This window comes from Trachypithecus francoisi, unplaced genomic scaffold (assembly GCF_009764315.1).
Source record: "Trachypithecus francoisi isolate TF-2019V2 unplaced genomic scaffold, Tfra_2.0 Lachesis_group2, whole genome shotgun sequence".
NCBI lineage: Eukaryota > Metazoa > Chordata > Mammalia > Primates > Cercopithecidae > Trachypithecus > Trachypithecus francoisi.
The window spans coordinates 73,492,083-73,516,359 of record NW_022681465.1 but is presented as its reverse complement, the minus strand read 5'-3'; the positions used below and the strand labels follow the sequence as shown (position 1 = coordinate 73,516,359).

Sequence of the window (24,277 nt, the reverse complement as noted above, 5' to 3'; positions counted from 1 at the left end):
TCAACCACTGCCCTGAACAAAACCCTGCCAGGCATCAGAAAACTCCACAGTTCTTGAGTTCCACATGCAGAGCAGATGCAACAGCAAAAAGTGAGTGGGTCCCAGACCCTGGCCCAGGAAGATCCACTAAAGGAGGCCATCCTTCCGCCTTATTCTGCAGGAGTCAGGTAACAGATATGCCTAGGTTTCTTCTTTCAAATAAATGTGTAATTCTTTATAGCAGGGAAAAAGCACCACTTCCAAATTCTGGCACACAGACTGTACTAGCTGAATAACTGAAGGAAATGCATGTTCTGTTGGAAAATAGCAAAAGAGATGAACATGAGACACTAAAACTCAGCCTCATTGTAGCCAAAAGGATGATAAGCAGATAAAAATGTGGCCAGGAATGTGTCTGTCACTTGCTGTTTCGTAACTGGATAAGGCCTCTCATGTGTTCTTGTTGGAACCTCTGGTGCCACTAGTGTTGAATAATGTCTTGCAGTGAAATCAGAAACAAGGTTTTATTGCCAACAGAGCTGGGCACAGATGATTTATTTCATCCTGTTTTCTAACAAACATGTGTCCATCCTTTTGATAAGAAAGAGTAACTTTCAATTTCCTCCAAACCTGGCAGGACGTGGGCATTCATGTGAGATTTCTACATAGACTAAAGAAAGGGACTATACTGCCATCAATTATGCCTTCTCAGAAGGAATCCTGGCAAACTGGATAAATGATGACAAACAGCTGCAAATCAGCCAACGAGGCCTTTCAAAGCAACCAGCAACTCCAAATTTTCATTGGAGCCTTTGCCTCTCTTGTATACATTGCTGATTCTTCTGAAAAATTCACAAGGCCTTTCCCCCCTCTATTTAACTTGATTTGCAGTGAAGTAATTAATAGAAAATGGGCCTCTGACTCTGCTTTCTATTAGCTGTGTGACTTTGGGAGAGCCACTTAACCTCTCTATGTCTCAGTTTTCTCACCTAAATATGGGGATGATAATAGAACTTATCTCATGGAGTTGTTGAGGGGAAAAAACTATATACACTTTTTGAATACTAATGTAAAATAATAGATTATTAATATTCAGCATTTAAATATTTTGCATAAATAAACAGACGGGTTTATCACAGGAAGGGTGAAGCTGCGGCTGTGTTTTTCTGCCCATGCTATGGGAATGCCAGCGGAGGTTTTAAGTAGAGCAAAACGTCCCCATGCAAGGTGAGACACACGCACTTCAAATAGTCCAATGCCTTAAGAAATTAATCGTAAGTGATAGGTGAGGGGGAGGAGGATAAGGTTGCTCTTTCCAATAAAACCACTTATTTTATGATGTGCCATTAAAGGTGATCCTGAATATCAAAGGAGTTATGGTGCACTTAAGGCACCCCATGGAAAAGTTGACCATCTGTTTCAAAAAGGAAAGGCTAAAATGGATTCCGTTTCCCTTGAGAAATTATTGTAAAGGTTGAAATCCACACTGCCTGATTGTCATGTCCATCATTTGTTTACTACCATTGGGCTTCAAATTCCCCCCAGCTTCTGCTGTAGTCCAGAGGCTTGGAAGCTCGCCGCAGCTGATTTCCCGGGCAATGTGACACCTTGCAAGTTACGGCTGCTTCATAGAGCAATCACACTGACATCTAGTGGTTCAAAGAGTAAGTGCAGGCGCTGACTTTGAAGCTTTTACCAGCCTCAACGTGCTTTTAAAACCACATTTTCCACCATTTATACAATATGTTCACAAGAGAAAGAGGTCAGTGAAGTAGAAATGATATTTCACTTGTCTGAGGTGTTACTAGAGGCTGCCTCTAAAGGAACATTTCTAAAAACAAGAAAGCAAAGAGAATGAACCATGGCCCGCTGGTAGGTTTGGGCTGTGGTTCCAGAGGTTGAGGTTAAGACTGTGACTCCAGAATCAAGATCCTGAGCTTGAAAGTGGTCTCCGCCACGCACCAGCTGTGGGCCTTGGGCGAGTTCCTAAATCGTTCCATGACTCAGTTTCTTTATTTGTCAAATGGGGATAACAGTAACGTCTCCATAGACCTGTTATGAGGTGATCCCTGAAAAGCTCTTAGCACAGCACCTGGCCGAGAAGGCAATCCGGGTTGCCCTCTCTTCTTGTGACTTAAGAGCAAGTTGCTGTAGAAGCTGGTACCCCACAGGTCAGACAGCACAGCGCAGTGGAAAGCTCAGAGGATGAGCAAGGGAGAGACCCAGATTTTAGCCCAGCTGTGTGACCTTGGACAGATACCTTACCCAACTTCTTTTTTGTAAAATGAAGGACTTGGTTCGCTGATGGTTAAGGATTTTTTTCTTTCTCAAACATTGTGCTTCTAAACCTCGTACAGGCTTCTAATTGAAATTGTTCTACCTTTAAGGCCCATTTGTCTCCTTTCTTTTTACAAAAGCCCAGGGGCAAGCATGTCCCAGGTATTTATTATATAGTTGCTGACTGATAAGAAGTGATTGTTGGAATGCTCTCTATTGGTCACTAGGAACAAACCTAGAATGTCTTTGGGCAGGATGAAAATCCAGTGGGAAGCTCTGGAAGTCAAGGAATATTCCCCCATCAGAAGCTGGTCTGGGGTTTCTCTGATAAATTTGGAAAGCTCAGTGGTTTTCTTGTTTTTCTACCTCTGCTAATCAGCCTCTCTAAACAGATAAGAAACCAGGAAAACCGTTTAGCTATATAAATTCAATACATAACCTTGTTAATCGTGTTGCTGAGGCCTGTACCATGAGAGTTGGTCAGAGCAGTGGATGACTTTGCTTCTGAGTGCAGGTGAAATGCCACCAAACTCACCTGCTGCCTGTGACTAATTCCCAACTTAGTCTTTCCAAGTCAGGAATAATCCCAGCTGGGATGTCACCTCTAATATGGCAACAAGTGGTGGTGCAGCAAAAAATGATCATGAAACAATCTTTTTTCCCTTCCTCCTAAACTTCATCCACAGAGACTATTGGACATTTGTAGAAATCCAGCACAAACACAGGGAGGGGAACAATACACACTGGGGCATGTTGCGGGGCAGGGGGAGGGAGAGCATCACAATAAATAGCTAGTGCATGTGGGGTCTAATACCTAGGTGATGGGTTGAGGGGTGCAGCAAGCCACTATGGCACGCATTTACCTGTGTAACAAACCTGCACATCCTGCACATGTATCCCAGAAAGAACTTAAAATAAAATTTAAAAACAAACAAATAAACAAAAGAGTGAACAAAGGAGGGAGATGCGGGTAGAATTTTAACAATATGCATAGCACTATTTTTATATTAGAGATTTCTAATATATGCTAATATAAATATACACAATATTAAAAATCATATTATACACACACATGAAAAAAGGTAATTTGGGAGTTTTGTAAGGGTGTGTATCATTTTCCTGTGGTTGCTGTAACAAAGTACCACATACTAGGCAGCTTACAACAACAGAAATCTATCCTCCCTCAGTTTTGGGGCCCAGAAGTCCAAACTCAAGCTGTTGGCAGAACCATGCTCCCTCTGAAGGCTCTAGGGGAGGATTCGTTTCTGCCTCTTCCAGCTTCGGGTGGTTCCAGGGATTCCATGGCTTGTGGCTGCATCACTAAAACCTCTACCTCTCTTATAAAATGGCCTTCTCCTCTTCTGCTGTCTTCTCTTCTTCTGTATCTTATAAGGACACTTGTCATTGGATGTAGGGCTACCTACATAAGTCAGAATGATTCCGTTGAATGATCCTTAATTACACCTGCAAAGACCTTTTTTCCAAATAAGGTCACATTCATAGGTTCTGATACATGGGCATATCTTTTTGGCATATACATGGGCATAATTTATAGACAAGCAACCAGCATCTGCACTCCAATCCCATTCACTTGTACTAAAGCAGGGTACCCACTCCAAAAGCTGCCCCCATCCTTGCCACTGAATTTCTGCCACTCTTTTGGTAGTAATTGATCAAGAAAGATGTGAGGATAAGAGTAAGACAGATCCAGGATCCCACTCGTCTTTAATAATGCTTGCCTCTGAATACAACACAGGATGCCACACCCTCCCCCCGGCACCCTTGGTTGACTGGGTTGGTGAGTCCCCCTAAAGATCCCTGAGAGGAGCACAGCAGGGTGGGGTGGGCCACACAGCAAGTGCTGCTTTAAAAAAACTTCCCCCAGGGTGATCCTACCACACAATGCGCTTCTCATTTCCCCATCGTCAGCGCAAAGCAAACCACTCAAAGTACTTTTATTTACCCTATCAGTCAAAAAAAACAAAAAAAAAAAACAAAAACAAAAACTAGTTAGAGTTGTGCTTATATTTCTCAAGTGGATTTTTTATCATTTTATTCATATTAGATGTTTGATACTGATCCACTGTTACATTTAATTTAAATTTATAATTCTTCAAACACTGTTTTTTTAACATTCTAACTGAATTTTTAATTATGGTAAAATATATATAGTATAAAATGTGCCATTTTAACTATTTTTAAGGGTAAAATGTGGCATTACATACATTCACATTGCTGTGCAAACATTGCCACTATCTATTTCAGGAACTTTTTCATCTTTCCCAACTGTAACTCTATATCCATTAAATATTAATTAACTGTTCCCTCCTCCCTCAGCCCCTAGCAACCACCATTCTACTTTCTGCCTTTATGAATTTGACTACTCTAGGTACCTCACATAAGTGAAATCACACAATAATTTTTTTTTTTTTTTTTTTGACACAGAGTCTTGCTCTGTTGCCCAGGCTGGAGTGCGGTGGTGCGATCTTGGCTTACTGCAACCTCCACCTTCTGGGTTCAGGTGATTATCCTGCCTCAGCTTCCCAAGTAACCTGGGATTACAGGTTTGCACCACCATGCCTGGTTAATTTTTGTGTTTTTAGTAGAGACAGGGTTTCACCATGTTGGCCAGGCTGGTCTCAAACTCTTGGCCTCAAGTGATCCACCCGCTTTGGCCTCCCAAAGTGCTGGGATTACAGGCATGAGCCACGGCACCCGGCCAATACTTGTTGTTTCACAACTGGCTTATTTCACTTAGCGTAATGTCTTCAAGGTTTCTCCATGTTACAGCTTATGTCAGAATTTCCTTCTTCTTTCAAACTGAATAACATTCCATTGTATTATAAACCTCATTTTGTTTATCCCTCTATCTGTCAACAGACACTTGGTTTGCTTCCACCTTTTGGCATTGTAAATTATGCTACTATAAACATGGGATCTACCCATATCTGCTCAAGTCCCTGCTTTCAGTTCTTTTGGGTATACACCAGAAGTGGAATTGTTGGATCATATGGTAATTCTATGCTTAATTTTTTGAAGAACCACCATACTGTTTTCTACAGCAGCTATACCATTTTACGTTCCCACCAGCAGTGCATAAGTGTTCAATTTCCCCAAATCCTGTCCAACACTTGTTATTTTCTGCTTTTTTTTTAAATTATAGCCATTCAAATGGATGTGAAGTAGTATCTTAATTTGGTTTAAATTTTTAACTAAAAGAAAAATGTATCTAGAAATAATAGATGACTCTCTCTGTGGTACTTTCTTTTGAAAACCATTTAGTATTTAGAAAAGCATAACACAGAAAGGGTTTTGGTGTGTTTCATTTTTTTGTTGTTCTTTGAACTGACCAAAGATGTTAACACTTTTTTCACTTTTTCATTCAGACAGAAGTTACTATATATAAATGCATTGTTATCAATCTGATTTTTGCCATGGGACTTCCCAAATTATAACTTCTTTCTCTTGTAGTATCTGTTTATACCCTTCTTCAACCACCCCCAGTAATAAGTTTGAGGCTGAAGCCAAATGAACAATAAGCACCATCTCAGGCAGACAATGAATGAACCAGAATGGTGTCCTGAGCCCCTAAACTACCAGTTAGATGGTTCATGTAGCCAACTCTAAGGGGCAGCTGTTTGGAGCCAGGGTTGGGCTGAAAAAGCCCTAATATAGTCATCTATCTAAACACCTCACCCCCACACCAACACACACACACACAAACGAAACGTTTTTAAAACAAATGGAATTGTTTGTCATCTTTTAGTTGTTTCCCCTTTTCGTATTGGCCACGATGTTGTAAAGTCAATCAGGATGTTTTGGCCTTGAGCCCTGTAAACTCCGTGTCTTGCTCTGTTTCCTTGCTCATCTCAGAGCTGCCAGAATCACAGCCATAAGTAGGACAAATGTTATCGCATCCCTTACAATGACGAGGGATTCTTGGGCAGGAGGTCAATTGCTAGAGTTAGGTGGAAAACATTTTGGATTAGAATAAGAAACTGCCAAAAAGTTTTGTGTGGGAGCTGAGAACTTAAACTAGTAACTACATGAGAAAGACAATGAAGGTCATGGTTCCTATGGCATATAGGGTGAGCACAGAATTTAGAATCAGAACCTGAGTTTCGTTCTCATCCTACCACCTGCTAAAGCCTAAGTGATTCAGTTTATGGTGGTATATTAATAACACTAAGAACTAGCCGGGCTTTGGGAGGATCAAATGAGGTATTATATGTGAAATTTTCTTTTAAAATGTGATTATTAGTTTAATAATGAAATTAGGAACGGGTATAAACTACTAAACTCAAGAATTTTTTGATAATTATATGAGTATATATAGAGTTGGGGTTTTTTTTTTTTTTGGCAGGGGGCGTGTAAAGGTGATTTGTTCACCAAGAAAAGTGTTTTTAGTAAAGCATAGATGTTAATCTAGATTGTGGCAAGGTGTCACACAATAGATTTAGCACTTAAGCAAGGGGTCTCTAGGACACACAGTAGAAAATGAATGAATCCATGAATGAATGGACAAGTGAGAGCCCAGGGCAGCTGAAGCCATGAAATGCTTTGGAAAGAGAAGCGTGCCTGGGAAAAGAGAGTGGCTGCATCCTAAGAGCAGGATGAACACCATGGAAAACTTGAAATTGAAAACATCACAATTTTAATGAGAAAAAGTGCAACCCAAAGTGAAGAGCACCATGATAACAAAGGTGAGAAAAGATGCTCATCTCATGGCAGAGTCTTGTTACTGCGCAGTTATCCGAAAAAGTGAGCTAAGAGGTGTGAGGTGCTTATATTATTTAATCCTGATTACTAAATACTGAATGCATTTTCTTCAAAGCTCAAAAGGAGACAAAATGGAATGGGAACAAGGGGGAGGGTTGGGGGGAGGAAGGATACCCCGCATTGTCATATTCCATAGAGTGAGGTTTCAAAATATTATCTATTTCTCTTTTTGGAATCTTCCGTGCCTTTCCATTTCTAATGTATAGCTTTTACTTTCCTCAAATCAAACTCTGGATCTCTCATTGACTGAAAGCTGTCACCTGCCTTTTTTTTTTTTTTGAGACAAAGTCATACTCTGTCACCCAGGCTAGAGTACAGTGGTGCATTCATGGCTCACTGCAACATTGACTTCCTGGGCTCAAGCAGTCCTCCCACCCCAGCTTCCAGAGTAGCTAGGACTACAGGTACTCACCACTGTGCCTGGCTAATATTGCATATTCTTTTTGAGAAACGAGGTCTTGTTTTGTTGCCCAGGCTAGCCTCAAACTCCTGGCCTCAAGCAATCCTCCTGCCTGAGCCTCCCCACATGCTGGGATTACAGGCTTGAGCCGCCCACTGTGCCCAGCTGCTGCCACCTGTCTTGGTTAACTTGTTGAGTTCTGCCTCTTCTTAGCAGTTTTCACACTGATCTTTTCACATTCTGGGAAGGAAGTCTCTAGAAAACCCCACACAGATAGCCTCATTCCTCCACCCCCACTTCACTCCATGTAGACAATAAGCTTTCAGTTTCTAACATCATGTTGAGTGTAGAAAAGAAATTGACCGCCCAGGAGCGTGTGTCTGTGTGTGTCTGTGTTTTTGCATTTGTTGGGTGTGACACGAAGGCTGAGGAAAAAAAGGAAGCATAACATTTCTATTTTTCCCTTGTCAAAAAGTATCTTTCCCAGACATCAAGGATTTTTATTTCAGACTTCAAATGTCCTTAGCAAAACGAAGTTTTTATTGGGGTATACATGAAAATAGAACAACCATAAGAAATAGTAGTTGAAATTTAGGTCTCTCTTTGAGGTTGGAGGAACAGAAAAAAATGAAAGAACTTATATTGTATTATGAAGTGTACATTAACTGTTAGCCTAAGAATCAAATAAGCCACTAATAAGATATCTATGAAAACATTTTTCAATTATCTATAAGTTCGTTAGCCAAATGTAAATTCCTGAAAAACTATTTTCTAATTTGGTATTTTCAGCTCATGCAGGCTGAGTGAATTATCCTAAACAAATGTAAGTTAAATTTGCTATAAAAATTATAAAATAGAATAAGAAAAATAAGTGGTTTTAGGACCATTTGTTGTTCTATACTACCCACATCTGAACTCTGTATTCTCTACATCCTATTGCCATTCTAATTCTATCCACATCAAGAACTCAAAAACATATAGCAATACAAATCTCAGAAACACCTAGAAAGTCATATATATTCATATGTATTATTTGTATTAGAGACAGGGTCTCGCCATGTTGCTCAGGCTGAACTCAAACCCCTGGGCTCAAGCGGTCTTCCCACTCAGCCTCCTGAAGAACGAGGACCACAGACACGCACTATCATGCCTGACTAGAAAGTCGTATTTAACTTCCTTATCCATTTATGTTCAAGCCCTCAGAGGCCATGGCAAAGTCAAAACTATTTGTACAGGAGCTATTTTGTAGGATAACCTGGAAGAGAATGTTGAAGGTTCAAATTTGTAGATTGATGATGATTGTCAAACTCCTGATTCTAAAAACAGGGGGTACACAAAAATCCAACTGATGCACATGTCTTATAGAGTATACAAGGCACCAGCATTTGGGGGGTCGACCATCACCATCAAAACTTTACTACCTGCTAGGCTATCTTGCTTCTTCTGCTCTAATTCACTCTGGAAGAGAGAACACAGTAGAGACAGCAGAAGGGTCCAGATCGTCAGTGCTCGGAATAACACCAGACCAGGAGATGATGCACAGAGACATCTGCGGAGGTTTTCTGCCAAGGTCTGAGGGGACCTGGTGGGGCACACACACCACCCAGAAAGTCCCCATTTAAGTCAGGTGTTTCTTTCCACACGACACCAGTGCAAGGCCATAGCAGACAGGGCATCGCTGACTGTTGGGCTTGTGGCAGTTCCATCTCCACCTTCACAAGTTACAGAAAAACATACAGGGGTTGTCACAATCAGTGCTACCACCGGTGCTTCCGCCACCAGCTCCTCCTACCCATGCCCTCCCCCAGAGCCTGCAGCAGAGGGCTCCTGCCCCAAGAACTTAATTTGCGGCGAGAGTCAAGTTCCCACATCCTGTTGAAGAGGGGCCTGGTGCTCTCTCCAGCCTCAGAGGCTCAGCCCGCTGGAATCCACCACAGCTCATTTGCAATGAAATAGATATTCTATTAGCAAGTGCTTAAGTCACAACTACAGGTCAACAAAGGAACTAAGAAAATCATCTTCTCCACTCCCATCTGTATGACCAAGCAAGGTGAAATTTAAGTAAACTCAGTCCATCAGCCAGTATGTTCAATGCATATTATGGAAAGAGATGTGCCAGGATCAGAGATGTGTTTGTTTGTTTGCCAGGGAGGGAACTGCTGTTGAGGAGGAAAAATAAAACAAGGTTCCTACTTTTACATCTCCTTGGGGAAACAGCACACATGTAAATTATAATTCATTAAGAATCTAAATAGGCCGGGTGCGGTAACTTGTGCCTGTAATCCCAGCACTTTGGGAGGCTGAGGCAGGTGGATCACCTGAGGTCAGGAGTTCAAAACCAGCCTGGTCAACATGGTGATACCCCGTCTCTACTAAAAATACAAAAATTAGTGGGCGTGGTGGTACATGCCTGTAGTCCCAGCTGCTCGGAGGCTGAGGCCCGAGAATCGCTTGAACCCAGGAGGCAGAGGTTGCAGTGAGCCAAGATCGTGCTACTGCACTCCAGCCTTGGTGATAGAGGAAGGCTCCATCTCAAAAAAAGAAAAAACGTATTTAAACAATGTTAATGGGGATAGAAAAGATCCCTGCGGTTCTATTCTCTGTAGTGGAACTTGTTATCCACCATGCCTGTGAAGGGTCTTGTCAGGAGTACTGTATTTTCAGCCAGCAACCGTTAACTCTTAAGTTGAGGTAGTTTTTTTTTATGTAATTTCTAGTAGTAAAGATTTTTATGAAAGTTTATTTTCAGATTGAAACCATTCCCTTTTCCAGGTTTCCTGGGTACAACAGACCAAGTCTCTTTAAAGAGAAAAGACTGTGTGTGTGTGCGTGTGTGCATTGTGTGTGTGTTGTGTGTGATGAGAAGGGATGGAGGGCTTACTCATGGGGGACTTATGTATTATTTTCTTTAATCTAGGCAATGCAAACCAGTAATGCAGAATCCTATTGCTCTATAAAAATTTGAATTGCTTGAATCTATTACAAATTTTTGCCAGTGTGCTTCCTGCCTCAAAGATGGTAAGTTTCTCCAGCTTAGGGGAGGACATTCTGTCTCTTCAATCTTTTTGTTACACCTCCTGGTCAGACCTTGGCAGAGCAGGTCCTAAGTTTGAGTAACAAAAGTCATCAGCCCCACAGAAGCTGGGTCTCCAACCAGAGCACCATCTTCATCTGCCATGGCTACAATCTCCAAAGCCTTAGGCAGGACGAGGGCTGGCTTCCTGGAACCTTTTCTCCTGTACTCATGAGTCACCTCACAGCCTCTTGTTGCCCTCTGATATCACTGTACTGGGGTCCTATTATGGGTAAGGATGGCAGTGGCAGAAACAAATTTTGTTCCATAAGAAGAACCAGCAGTTGAAACCGAATAAGTCATGGGTAACAAACGACTTTATCTCAATATAACAATAAAGAAACTCCACATATGGTAAAAAGTTATCAAAGATTTTTTGAAAAACCAATTTGGGTAAACTATTTTATTCATTTACTGCCTCCCTCATGATTAGAAGCATTACATACAATCAAATGAAGTCATTTTATTCCTTTTTTATTGGCTTTATACAGGGAAGAGTAACAGCAGCCACAGCAGAGATGAATTCTCCTCTTGCTTTAATTGCAAAAGTGACACCAACATATCTTAAGGAGGTAAAATCTGACTTCTAAGTCATTTTAAATTCATTAGTTACCCATGATTTATGTAAGTTTTATTTCTTTTGTATTTTAAAGAATATTCTAAAGATGAGACTTTCAAAGGTAGGTAACTTTAAAAACCACTGCTAGTAGTGGCTCATTTAGTTTCTATACAGTTATTTGTAGGTGTTAGAGTGTAGTCTATGGTAAAAAAAAAAAAAAAAAAAAGAATAAATCTGACTTCCTGGTAAGTTAATTTCAGTAGTTCAGAGCAATAGAATTAGCTCAGGGTTTCTCAACCTTGGCACTATCCGCATTTTGAACTGATAATTCTTTCTTGTGGGAGGCTCTCCTATAGGACAGATGTGCAGCATCACTGGCCTCTACCCAACCCCTTCCCTGGCTGGTTATTTTAGTCAAAAATGCTTCCAGACATTGAAAAACATCCTCCAGCACTGGTAGGGGGGGAATTCCCACTAGCACAGGTTAAGAACCACTAGATTAGTACAATATCCAAGAAATATTTAAAACCATGAGTAATATAACAATAAAACTAAAACAAAACAAAATCCTATTCCCAATAATAGAGATAAAATATTTTTAGTTTTCCACATGTAACTATGTAGGTGAACTAACTACAAAAGGGACAATTTTCTTTCTAGGAAAATTTCTTTCTAGGGAAGAAAGATGGGATGTCTGTCCTTCATGCCATCTCAGCCTTTAACTGTTTACTAGGTTCATTACTTTTATGTAGATTGCTAAAACTGAAAAAGATTTTCTGAAAACTGGGGTTTTTAACTAGAAATCTGGAGGATGTAACAAAAGCATTTTTGTTAACAGACATTTTCCCAAGGTCTGTGGCAAATGTAAAAGTTTATACCATTGAAGATAGTGAGGAAGGACAAAATATATGAGGACTAAAGGAAATTAATTTCTATGAAGAGATTTTCTACTATTAAATCTGTGTTTGTGAGCTATGTTTGTGAGTAATCTGGACTAAGCATTATATGGATACATAGCAGGTAGAAATAATAACAAATTGCTTCAAATGGCTTTGGAAAAGAAATTGCAAATGAAATTTTTGTTTTACTAAAACATCATAAACTCTGATGTCTTCCAGATTGTGAAATACTCCTCTGAAGAATAAGTAGAAGCCCAATCTTGATATCATTAAGTTAAAAAGATTCTGCAAATAACATGCACCAATATGGTCCAACTGGCAAGTGAAAAAAGTAGGGTTAATATTGAAAATATTTAACAACAGGAATTGGCATAGGTACAAACAAACAGAAATGGTTGCTGATCATACATCCACCTGTACTGGTGTATATCTACTGAATATCAGTCCTAGAAAAAGACAAGGTGCAGAGTAGATGTTTCCATATGTGTGAAAAGTGGGAGAAGGAAGGATGTATGTGTGTGAATATGTGTGTGTTTATGTTTGCATATGCATCGGTTAGCAGCATACGTGGGAAACTGGTGACAGTGATTGTCTCTAGAGAGAACCAAGGAAGATCATCATGTAGTTTATTATTTAAGGAAGATCAGCTTGAGATTAAAAAGTAACACTGCTAATCATTATTCCAGAACAACAAGTATGAACTCATACTGTACTGGTAAATGAGGGCATCAGCCTAACTGGGGAACTAACTTAAGGAGTTGTAGAAGGCTTACTTTTCACTCTATCACACACGAATATATTACCCCTACCCTTTTTTAAGTAAAAATAAAAGTACTAGAGAATTGAATAGATATTCAATCCACAATGAAATCAGAATGAGAGAATATCCATTTTAAAAATCATTTTTGCTTTTTCTATCATTATGATTAAAGAAAAAATGTACCTATTATTGTTACGATTAAGGATGAGTCTGGGTGTTGAACACTTTATCTACTAAACTTATTAACAGTGATCGTGATTAAACAATCTCTAAAGCTAAGAAGCCAATATTAGTGATTAGATAGTTGCAGAGTGCAGGCTACTGATTTGCCAGACATATTAGTGGCTAAGGAGCTCTAAGATGTCCTGCATAGGAATTTGTTGCTCTTTCTTTCCCTGTCTTTCAACATCCAGTGACAAGTCTCACAGTGTAGGTAAACCAAACTTAAATATCGTAACTCTATTATGTTATTCAGGAGTACGTTAGTTCTAGCTACTTTAATTTAAAATTGGGACATAACATTAATGATTGCAACTTCAGAATTTGGTCACCTAGAGAAAATAATGTTTTGTGACTAGCGAATTAGAAAAACAGAGATAGCAGGCAATTATTACATATATATTACAGGCAGTTCTTATCTAAGAACTTTACATGCCTTTACCCATTTAATCCTTATTTTAAAAGAAAAACCCTGTGAGCTCTAGGTACTGTTATTATTCTCATTTTAAAGATGTAGAAAACTGAGCCTCACAGAGGATAAGTACCGTGCTAGATCACGTGGTTAGTAAAGTGGCAAAGTCAAGGTTTGAACTCAAGTCATAACCCTAGAGTCTGTGCTATTAACTTTGACATTGCACTGCCTCCTGGGTCTGGGTTGGCAGCTGAGAGACTTACGTTCCAATCTAAATCTACCACTTCCATATTTTCTAAACCAAAACCAGGACATTGAGTTTGATAATGGGTTAGGGTATTTCATGGGTTTTCCTCCCATGAAATCCAAGGCATAAAATCGCCACGTAAGTAGGATACCACTTAAAACCCTTGCTTTCCATTTCCTCATTGATGCAGAGAGAGAAAGTACTAGAGAATGTCTAACATTTCACTTGATTTATAAAAATCAGAAATCCTCCAGTGTGCCAGGTACTCTTTAAAGTGCTTTACATATAGGAAGTTATTTACTTTTCCTAACAGTCCTATGGGTGCACATTATTATTCCCATTAGGGAGGTGAGAAAACTAAGCCCAAAGAATTTTGATGTCTTTTGTCCAAGGTTAAATAGCCAGTAAGATTCAAACCCAGGCCACCTGGTTCCTAAGTCTGTGCTCTTAGTCACTCAGCTATGCAGCCTCCTGTTATAAATCTAGAATATACATTATATGATATGGAATTATGTCTAGAATAAAAGACATCTTCCACAGAGACAGACTCCCTTCATTAGGGGGCAAATTTGTGTTCTTGGTACTGCCATAATTATGCCCTTTGTACTGACGTTTGGGGTCCTCTGCAACTCTGATCTCCCTGAGGGTTTAGGGAACAACCCATTCTCTCCTACTCCCTCCCCCAGCACCCAAATTCTCCCTTGTTCTGCTGTCTTCCTGCCTCTTGCCTTTGGGAATTATTTGAGGATTTGAGGAAGTCAGGGGTGGTAGAAAAGTGGCAAAGGGAGGAAAGGTAGAAAACAAGCAGTTTCCAACAACTCAGATAAGGGACATAAATTAAAGGTACAAAATTCAAGCTGAAAATTGCTGCTGTTAGCTTTTCTGCTCCTGCCTAAATCCCTAGCCTTCCACCCTGCAAACACACATGCCCTACGGTTTGGTATGGAGAGAAACTCTTGCTGAGGGCAACATTTCTTGTAAAATCACTATGCACGGTATTCATCTGAGTGCCTGCCTTCATTCCCCAAGCATATATTAGAATCCTGAGGGAGCCAGGCCCTGGGCTAGGTGATGCCTGGATACAAAAAGAAATGAGGCAGTTTCTGGACTTCGGAGCCCCAGATACACCTGAGTTTGCCTGCCTGTGCTCACAGTTCCTAGAACTGTTAGGTAGCATATTCAAGGCCTTGAGTATGCTACTTAACAGTTCTAATAATAATTTCCATATATTGAACTCATATTGTATATGAGACGGGCATTTTACAAATTCCATGTTTAAAGCACATGACAATTCTGGCTAGGATTTAAACCCAGTTCTCATGCTTTTGCCATGCCATCCTCCTGCAGTTCCAGCCTCATTTTCCTTTCTTGTGAAATGGGGTTAAATAACATCATTCTTTTAGAACTACTGTAAGAATAAGATGGGACGATATAGAACTAAGCACATATATTTACCCCCCACTAAATGGTAGTTCTCATCACTCTAACAGGAAATAACATAGGGGCTTGTAGAAGCACCTGAAGTGTGCATGAGTCAGGAGGTGGGAGTAGCCTTCCCAACCAGAGGGATCTGGTTTTGCACCTTGAAAGATAAAATGTGCCTGGATATGGGGCAACGAAAGGTGGGGGATAAGTAGGAAAACATGTTACGGGTGAATTTTAAAGCATGAAAAGGGAAATTGTCATGGCCACATTGGTTAACTTCCGTGAATTTTTTAAAGTCTCCAATTTTCAAATATTTCTAAAAGAACTAAAAATTTAAACTCTTTGCTTTCAAGACAAAGAGCAAACACACCATTAATTTTCCCAGGTAAAATGGGATTACATTCACAGAGAAAAGTGAATACCTATTATCTTTGCTATGTAATACCTTAATTCTAGACAAGCAGGGGGGACCCAGTAAAAGGACTGCTGAGAAAAAGGGATGACTGTGGAAAGAAAGGTCTGGAAATAAGACTGACAGCCCGTCCCTATTACCTCTTCCTTATCTTCCCCCTTGTGCCTCCAGAGCATGACCTCTAAACAGAACAATTCTGAAAGTGAGTACACTCGCCTGCTGGTATGGATACAGGTGAATCATTAGTGCTAAATAATTACAAATAAGTAGAAGAAGTCATTTTACTACTTACTTATAAAAATGAGCAAGGTTTTCCCACCACATCTCCCTGTTAGCAAACAGAACTTAAATGTGGGTAGAAGCAAAAAAAAAAAAGAAACTCTTGCAAACCACAGAGATGTATGTTAAACATGGCCATGCTGTGTAAAGCACGCAGCTTCAATTTACAGAAGAACTTACTTACTTTCATTTTTTAAAGGTAGTTTCTACTTAAGAGTCTCAATTATAAAATATGGAAGAAATCCTTTTTTAGTCACTTCCATATTTTTTCAAGTGAAACTTTAAAAATAAATAATACCAAGTTAGAGTAAATCCAACAAGATATCTAGAGAAACAGTGAGAATAAAGAAAGGATTTGTTTCTTAAGCAAAAATAAGCAAGTCAGTCTGAGATAACCAAAATAAAAAGTATATGCACAACCATAGCCTTCCCCTTTCAAGAAACTCTCGCAATTTATTTTGCCAGAGAGGAAGAGAAATGTTACAATATCTTGCTAACCAATCAGCAACACTACAGGCCTCAAACCAGGAAGCTCTTTAAGGTATAGTATTTTAAACTGTGCAAGTAAGACTTTTGTCTCTCAGCTAGTTTTTGTTCCCTATGTTTGTAGGATGCAAAGCCAGATGTAAAGTCCCTCATGGCGAAATTTAACACAGGGGGCAACCCGACAGAGGATGTCTCAGTCAATAGCCGACCCTTCAGAGTCATAGGGCCAAACTCATCTTCAGGAATACAAGCAAGAAAGAACTTATTCAACAACCAAGGAAATGCCAGCCCTCCTGCAGGACCCAGCAGTGTACCTAAGTTTGGGTCCCCAAAGCCACCTGTGGCAGTCAAACCTTCTTCTGAGGAAAAGCCTGACAAGGAACCCAAGCCCCCGTTTCTAAAGCCCACTGGAGCGGGCCAAAGATTTGGAACACCAGCCAACTTGACCACCAGAGACCCCGAGGCAAAAGTGGGATTTCCGAAACCTGTAGGCCCCAAGCCCATCAACTTGCCCAAAGAAGATTCCAAACCTGCGTTTCCCTGGCCTCCTGGAAACAAGCCATCTCTTCACAGTGTAAACCAAGACCATGACTTAAAGCCACTAGGTCCGAAATCTGGGCCTACTCCTCCAACCCTGGAAAATGAACAGAAGCAAGCATTCCCCAAATTGGCTGGTGTTAAAGGGAAATTTATGTCACAAGATCTTGAATCCAAGCCCCTCTTCCCCAAACCTGCCTTTGGCCAGAAGCCACCCCTAAGTACTGAGAACTCCCATGAAGATGAAAGCCCTGTGAAGAATGCGTCTCCATCAAAGGGGTCCCCAGCTCCCCTGGGAGTCAGGTCCAAAAGCGGCCCTTTAAAACCAGCAAGGGAAGACCCAGAAAATAAAGACCATGCAGGGGAGATTTCAAGTTCGCCCTTTCCTGGAGTGGTTTTGAAACCTGTTGCGAGCAGGGGAGGCTCAGGCCTTTCCAAAAATGGTGAAGAAAAAAAGGAAGATAGGAAGATAGACGCTGCTAAGAACACCTTCCAGGGCAAAACAAATCAGGAAGACTCGGCCTCAGGGGCTCCTCCTTCCAGGTTCCCTAAGGCCCCTTCTAAGTTGACAGTGGAGGGGCCATGGGGCCAAAGTCAGGAAAAGGAAAAGGGAGACAAGAATTCAGCCACTCCAAAGCAGAAGCCATTGCCTCCATTGTTTACCTTGGGTCCACCTCCACCAAAACCCAACAGACCACCAAATGTTGACCTGACGAAATTCCTCAAAACCTCTTCTGGAAACAGTGAGTTCTTTTCTCATTTGCTATTCAGTATGGCTTACTCCAAGGCAGAGAATGTTTTAGCTTCTGGGGAAAGTTTCATAAGGAGGAATGATTCTGTATCTGGTACTCATATGTGTATAATGAATTTTCTTTGTCTTGTTCTTTTCTTTCATGTGGGAGGCCTGGGAAAGTAGGAAGTCTTCATTCTGTGAGAAAATGCCGTGGTCAGCTGGGGTTTTGTTGGGGGAAGGGAGAGGCAATGCATCCACTTCATTGATACGTGGCTTTGCTTAATGATAACCATTGCATTTACTTCCTTTGTTGGGTTTCATTTCTGTTGAATGAGACTGAGGTATGTTACCCCATCAACACAGAGGAGTTAGACAGAAAATGAGCTATCCTCTAGGTCAGTGGTTCCCAAAGGGGGCAATTTTGTCCCCTAGGGGACATTTGGCAATGTATGGAGGCATTTTTGATTGCCACAACTGGAGGGTGCTACTGGCCTCTAGTGAGTAGAAGCTAGGGATGCTGTTGAAGATCCTACAATGCCCAGCACAGCCCCACAACGAAGAACTATTCAGGCCATAATGTCAATAGTGCAGATCTGACAAGCCCTCCTTTAAGTGGCTGCAAATATCCACACAATTCATCATGTTTCCCGAGCCCAGTATTCAAATGAGAAAGGAACAGGACTCATGAAATTCACATTTTAGCTATTTTCTATTTCTCAGTATAAAGTTTTCTGAACTTTTCTGATTCATAAAGTAATATATAGTTAGGAAAATGAGCCAGACAAAGGAGTACTTTCCTTTCCTTTCAGGTAAATAGTTTAAATTTCTACCAGAGATGTCACTGCAATTCTCTGGGATGTGGTACTGAGTGACTGCATGACAGAAGCTCACACATGCTTGAGATGATTAATATTTTAGGTAAATGATGTGCAATTGTTGTTTATTGTGAGGGGGGAAAGAGGTGCCTACAAGTGACCACACTACTCTTAGTCACATCTTTCTCCTTACGGAAGTATGGTCTAGTTAAAGCAGTTCTAAGCCTAAAGGTCGTTTTTAGTTTTTGCACTGTAGAAACATCTTGCGATGTTATCTTCCCGAGATCAGTATTCTCCTTGTTTGTGAACAGTTTAGTGATCAAGTCCTCTGCTAATTCAAACACACAGAAAGCAAGTTTGGAATGATCCCATGACCATCTGTCTTCCAGAAAGGTTCATCCTTGTTTCACATTGCATCTTCTCCTCATCTGTCATTTTGTTTCAATACCGGTTCATAATTCAGAACTGTTATTTTTGTGAGACTTTCTAAAAGGTCCCTTATTTCTCTTATTTCTTCACCTCAGATAAAAAATTAAGTATTATAACCTCCATTTTATGGCTGTGACTTCATGCCAGGGAAGGAGTTCTGATGTTAGGCAGAGATCCCTGGGAACTTTCTTCCATCTATGTTTCACTCCAGCTCCAGTGCGGGTGGTGGCAGAGCACGGTGGTAACACACGTTGCCTGGTGTCATGCTTTTCAGTGAGTTTCCACAAATGCTAACCAAGTCCTCTTTCTGACTCTGAAGGCCCGACAAGGTCTGATTTTTAGTGAAGTAAAGCTACAAAGACCCAGGCAGAACTGCAGAACAGATGGAGTTTATCCTTGTTCTCCTTCTCTTCCCCTTTGCAACCCTCCCTGGCTCCTGAATGCCTGCCTGCTGTTGGTAACCCATGCCACAGTTCACATTTTAAATCTTGTCATCAGTGTAACCCCCTTAACATCTGGTGCCTCAGGATGTATTATGCTCCAAAATGTATCCTGTTCTTTCTTCATTCACCTCTTCCACAAATCAGAACTCAATCCCTCTTAATCTAGATTGACCTCACATGACATCTGGATTAAGCAATCTGATTCATAACTTTAAACTCTGACTAATATCCCTTTAAAGCATCCACCTTTTAAAAAAGCATTTGAATTCTTTTATATTTTAAGTAGAAATTACATTCTGACTGAAAAAGCAGTCAGTCAATAAATTACATGAGATAACTGTAAAATGGTGTACAGTGAAGCTACCTTTAACCCTTGTCTGCCACTTTCTGGGTCTTTCCAGCCCCTGCCCCATAGAAACCACTCTTCTTAATTTCTTATATGTCCATCTGAAGTTTCTTTATGTTCACATAAGCAAATACAAACATAAATACTACCCCCCACTGGCTTTTTACTCAAGAAATAGAATATTATGTGCAATGCTCTGATCCTTGTTTTTTTTAAAATAAATAAATCCTGTATATCTTCCTACATTTTAATAAAGAGTAATTGATTGTTCTTTAGAGCTGTATAATACTTCAGTAAATGGGTGACAAGCTTAATCGATTTAACAATTCGTATTGTTTCCAAAAAAACAACACTGCAGAAAATAAACTGGTGTTTGTGTCATAAAGTAAGCATTTATTTTCTGAATTCTCTGAACACAAAATTTTTTTAAGTCAGATCTGCCTACTCTTGATCCTGCCACTGCTATTTTTCTTAAGCAATGATAGAATACTAAGTAATTTACCATTTCATTTAGGAAGGTTAAAATATATCAGAATTAGAAAGTGTATATTCATTTTATATAACTGGGTAAGCAAGATAAAGAAAAGAATTAAATTTCTGTTGTAGCAACATTTTTTTAAATTCTGAATTCTATTTTTTATAATTCTGGAGTACGTAAGTAGAAAATAAATAATTATTAAATGATTAAGTAATATACATATACATAAATAGGTGGTATATTGCACATATAGTCTTTAGATGTGAAAATTCTGTATTAAGTGTAATTATCACCCCCATTTCACAAGTGAGTGTTGAGATGTGACACATCCAAATCACACATCTGAGGCTAAAATCCAAGTCTCCAGATTGCAGGTTTAATACTTTCTCCGCATACCATTGTGCCCCGTATGTATGTTTGCATGTTTGTGTTTAAAGCATAAGTGTATTATTTATTTATATTGAATATATATGCAGATACTCCTTGACTTATCATGGGGTTACGTCCTTATAAACATTCATAAGTTAGAAATATTATAAACTGAAAACACATTTAATATACCTAACTACCAAATGTCATAGCTTAGCCTAGCCCACCTTAAACGTGCTCTGGACACTTACATTAGCCTACAGTTGGACAAAATTATCTCACACAAAGCCTATTTTATAATAAAGTGTTGACTATCTCATGTAATTTATTGAATACTGTACCATGGTTTCTACTGAATGCATATTGCTTTTGTACCATCATAAAGTCAAGTAATTGTTAATTTGAACTGTCGTAAGTAGGGCACCATCTGTGTATGTATACATATTATCACAAATATATACATATTATTTTAACTTTTTTCAAAGGACGTTCAAAATGTTTATGTCTTTTAATACGTATAATGTCCCGTGAAATAGATAGAGCAGCTTTAATGAACCCATTTTAAACCGATGTGCAGAGTTTCCAGGTTATCCATTACTAATGTTATTAATGGTACAGAGCCTAACATGAGAGTGTTTGCCATATAATGCAGACTTCAAAGTCAGTAGACCTGGGGTTTAAGCACGACTAATGCATTTACTAGCTGCGTGACCTTAGCTTTACCTCTTTTGGTGTATGTCTTTCTTTATTTGAAAAAATGAATATAATACCACCTACTTTGCCAGCACATTATAATCACTACATGAGATTCGTTGTAAGTGCTTAATACAGCATTGACATATAATAATATCAAAATAAGTGAGCACTATCTATAATTTTATTACTTTTATTAGCATGAAAATTTTATTAACAGACCCATGATCATTTTATATTATAAATCATTTTTATATTATATTATATTATTCTAGGAATCATTAAACTGCATTTTACTTACTTGTTTGTAATATGTAAATGTATTTGTGATTTATGATGCCAGAGTCAAACAATGGTTTTTGGAAGAGAGGTTTCCCACCGGATGTCCAAGAAAGTTCTGCCCTCAGATGCCTCCTTCCCCACAGCAAAGGCTGGTAGAGAGCAGTAGGCGGCACCCAGGTGGCACTAGGTCACAAGTGCCCCCAGATTTTGGCATCTCCTACTGACTGAAGCCAAGGGAAGGCATCTGACTCAGCTAAGCAGAGGTGGAGAGGCTGCAAAGCCAGCACAGATGACTGTCATCCCAAGACACTGGTATTATCAAAGGCAATTTTCGAAGGTCATTGTTTCCAGAGTGCATTTGCTTTCCCCATTACCTGTCAACCTGGAAGAAATAATAAATGTGGCCAATGAATTTGCTATGGATTATGATCGGCCACAGCTGCTTAGATTGGCAACTTCCAGGGAAAATGCTTCTGAGTGTGCTGCTACAGACCCTCAAATTTTTTGAGATTGGAGTTTTTATGCCAACTTCAACAAAAAATGCCCTAAACACACCTGACTAGGCATGAATTTTCATATAACAGGGCTTCCAGATAAATTATTTGCTGCCTGGTATAATTAGAAAATTTATTTATTTGCTTGTAAGAAAATGGGAAAGAAGAGAGAGATTCTATGCTTTAGAACAAATGAGATTCTATTACTAAATATTTATTCACTAAGATTTAATAGATACTGATGGGAGCAAAATGAAATGCTTTGCTAAGTGAATGTGGAGACTCCAAAAAGACTATTTTTTGTTGTTAAAAGTATTTATACTAGCGTTCAAATTAACGAAGATTCATCTAATAACTCTATATGCCTTTTAAACTAATACTATTTTCATAGCCTTCTACTTCATTTCTTGCTTTCCACGTTCCCATCCAATTCCTTAAACCTCTTCCCCAGATATACCCTCCATCTCATATCATCTTTGCCCAATATATTAACTGTAAAAATATTCATCATTTATTGAGGACTTGCTATATACCAGATACACATTACGCTGTTTATTCCTCTCAAGCCATGAATAGGAATTCTATGAGGAAACCAAAGCTCAGAGAGGTTGGGTAACTTGCCCAAAGGTATAACATGACTAAACAAGGTGTGGGTCAATCTCATGTCTCTCTGATTGCACAGACTTTGTTCCCACCCGCATTCCACCTCGTCGTGCTGGGTGGCCTCTCTTCAAACATAGAATATCACAAGACAATGAATCAAGCATAAATGAAACCCCCCAAATCCTCATTCCTCTCCCTTTCTGTGGCCTTTGGTTGAAACATGCCTTTTGTTTGTTGTCTGTTTTGTAAATACCACTCTAAGCTCCATGAAGACAGAATCCAGTCTGCTTGCCATTCTCTCATTTGGAGTACAGAAGTAATATACATTTTTGTTAGCTTCTCAAGTTTATTCTTTCACAGAATTCTATTTAACCAGGCCGGGCACAGTGGCTCATGCCTGTAATCCCAGCACTTCGGGAAGCCGAGGTGAGTGGATCACCTGAGGTCAGGAGTTCAAAACCAGCCTGGCCAACATGACGAAATCCCATCTCTACCAAAAATACAAAAATTAGCCAAGCGTGGTGGTGCTCGTCTCCCAGCTACTCAGGAGGCTGGGACAGGAGAATCACTTGAACCCGGGAGGCAGAGGTTGCAGTGAGCCAAGATTGCACCATTGCCCTCCAGCCTGGGTGACAAAGCAAGACCCTGTTTCAAAAAAAAAAATTCTATTTAACTAGAATTTATGTGCTTCCAGATTTTGTTCAGTATTAGGTTTTAATACTCTATAGCTTAGCAATTGTTTTAACACAATAGATAACCCCTGCCAATAGACTTGTACTCAACTGAATGGAGCTTGGACACAAAACAACTGTTATAACAGAGGGTCTATCTTGCAGATCGATTTAGCTGCTTTCTTTGTTAAACTGTAAGCTTGACTCTAACATGTTGCTTTTCTGATCATGAAGCTAAATTTTTTTTTCCTAAGAACAATTTAAGGTTACAAAAGATTAACCATTTTTTTAAAAATCAAAAATATCAAAATATTCTCTGAACTAACCTTTCCTTTGCTTCCTTTTGGGTTCTGAGCCAGTTCTGACAGAAAGGGCTTCTTCCCATGTGTCAACACACTGCTTCACCAAAGTTCGGGTTCATAAGAACCCCTGGCCTGACTATTGGTTTGCATGTAGGATTTAGTAAAAACCTGCTGGGAAATATTCACTTCAACCCTTTTTTCTAGTCTTGTTCTTAATACTGGTGAGAAACCAAGACTGATTTTTTCCATGTGTGAGCTATAGGAATGATCAGTTAAGCCCCTTGACAGCAACAGGTGTAAAGCCAGGGCCCCAGAGGGCATTAACAAAAGACTGATGGTCCCCTCCTCATCTGTGTATGTATCATTTAACTAATCCAGCCTACAACAACTCGAAACCGAAAGGTGCTTGGGCTATTTTCACCAGCAAGTAACTTGTTTCCAGGAGTGGGTAAGTTTTTCCTTCACAGGCCTCAAAGCCATCACCTTTCTTTTTCCTCTCATTCTCCTTTTATATGTACTCTCTTAACATGACCTTATTAGATATTTACATATTGAAAATTGTTTTATATCAGCATGTGGCAGTATTTTGCAAATTGTTCCTCTTAGCCACCACAGGAAAAAGGGATTCTATGTTCACATTTTAGAAATGCAGTGGTAAGTGCTTTTCTTTCAAGATTTCTCCAAGTATTAATATGCCACTGTGTACTGGGAATGTAAGAACACAATACAAAAAGAAAAGATCCCAGGATACTTTGACTGAAACAGCTCATAGACTGGACTATTACAGTACTCTGAATCACTGGAGGCAAAGCTCTCTCATACATAGACTGGAATTGGGAGTTACTCAACAGTGTAGTTCAGCTTTGGGGTGCCCTC

The 24,277-nt window shown here is 39.7% G+C and overlaps 1 protein-coding gene across 7 annotated transcripts in view; it reads left to right on the top strand.

The window, feature by feature from the left end:
- FYB1 (FYN binding protein 1) overlaps positions 1-24,277 on the top strand; it is a 171,538-nt gene that overhangs the window by 49,470 nt on the left and 97,791 nt on the right. The window contains exons 1-3 of one of the 7 annotated variants that reach the window (XM_033179429.1): positions 50-167; positions 10,353-10,453; positions 16,331-17,486. In XM_033179429.1, the coding sequence (XP_033035320.1) occupies positions 10,451-10,453; positions 16,331-17,486 (1,159 nt within the window). In that variant the 5' untranslated portion in view covers positions 50-167; positions 10,353-10,450. Of the gene's footprint in view, position 1; positions 168-6,402; positions 6,960-10,352; positions 10,454-16,330; positions 17,487-24,277 lie in introns of those variants that run through there. The other 6 variants (XM_033179431.1, XM_033179430.1, XM_033179434.1 and 3 more) reach the window with 6 other exon arrangements.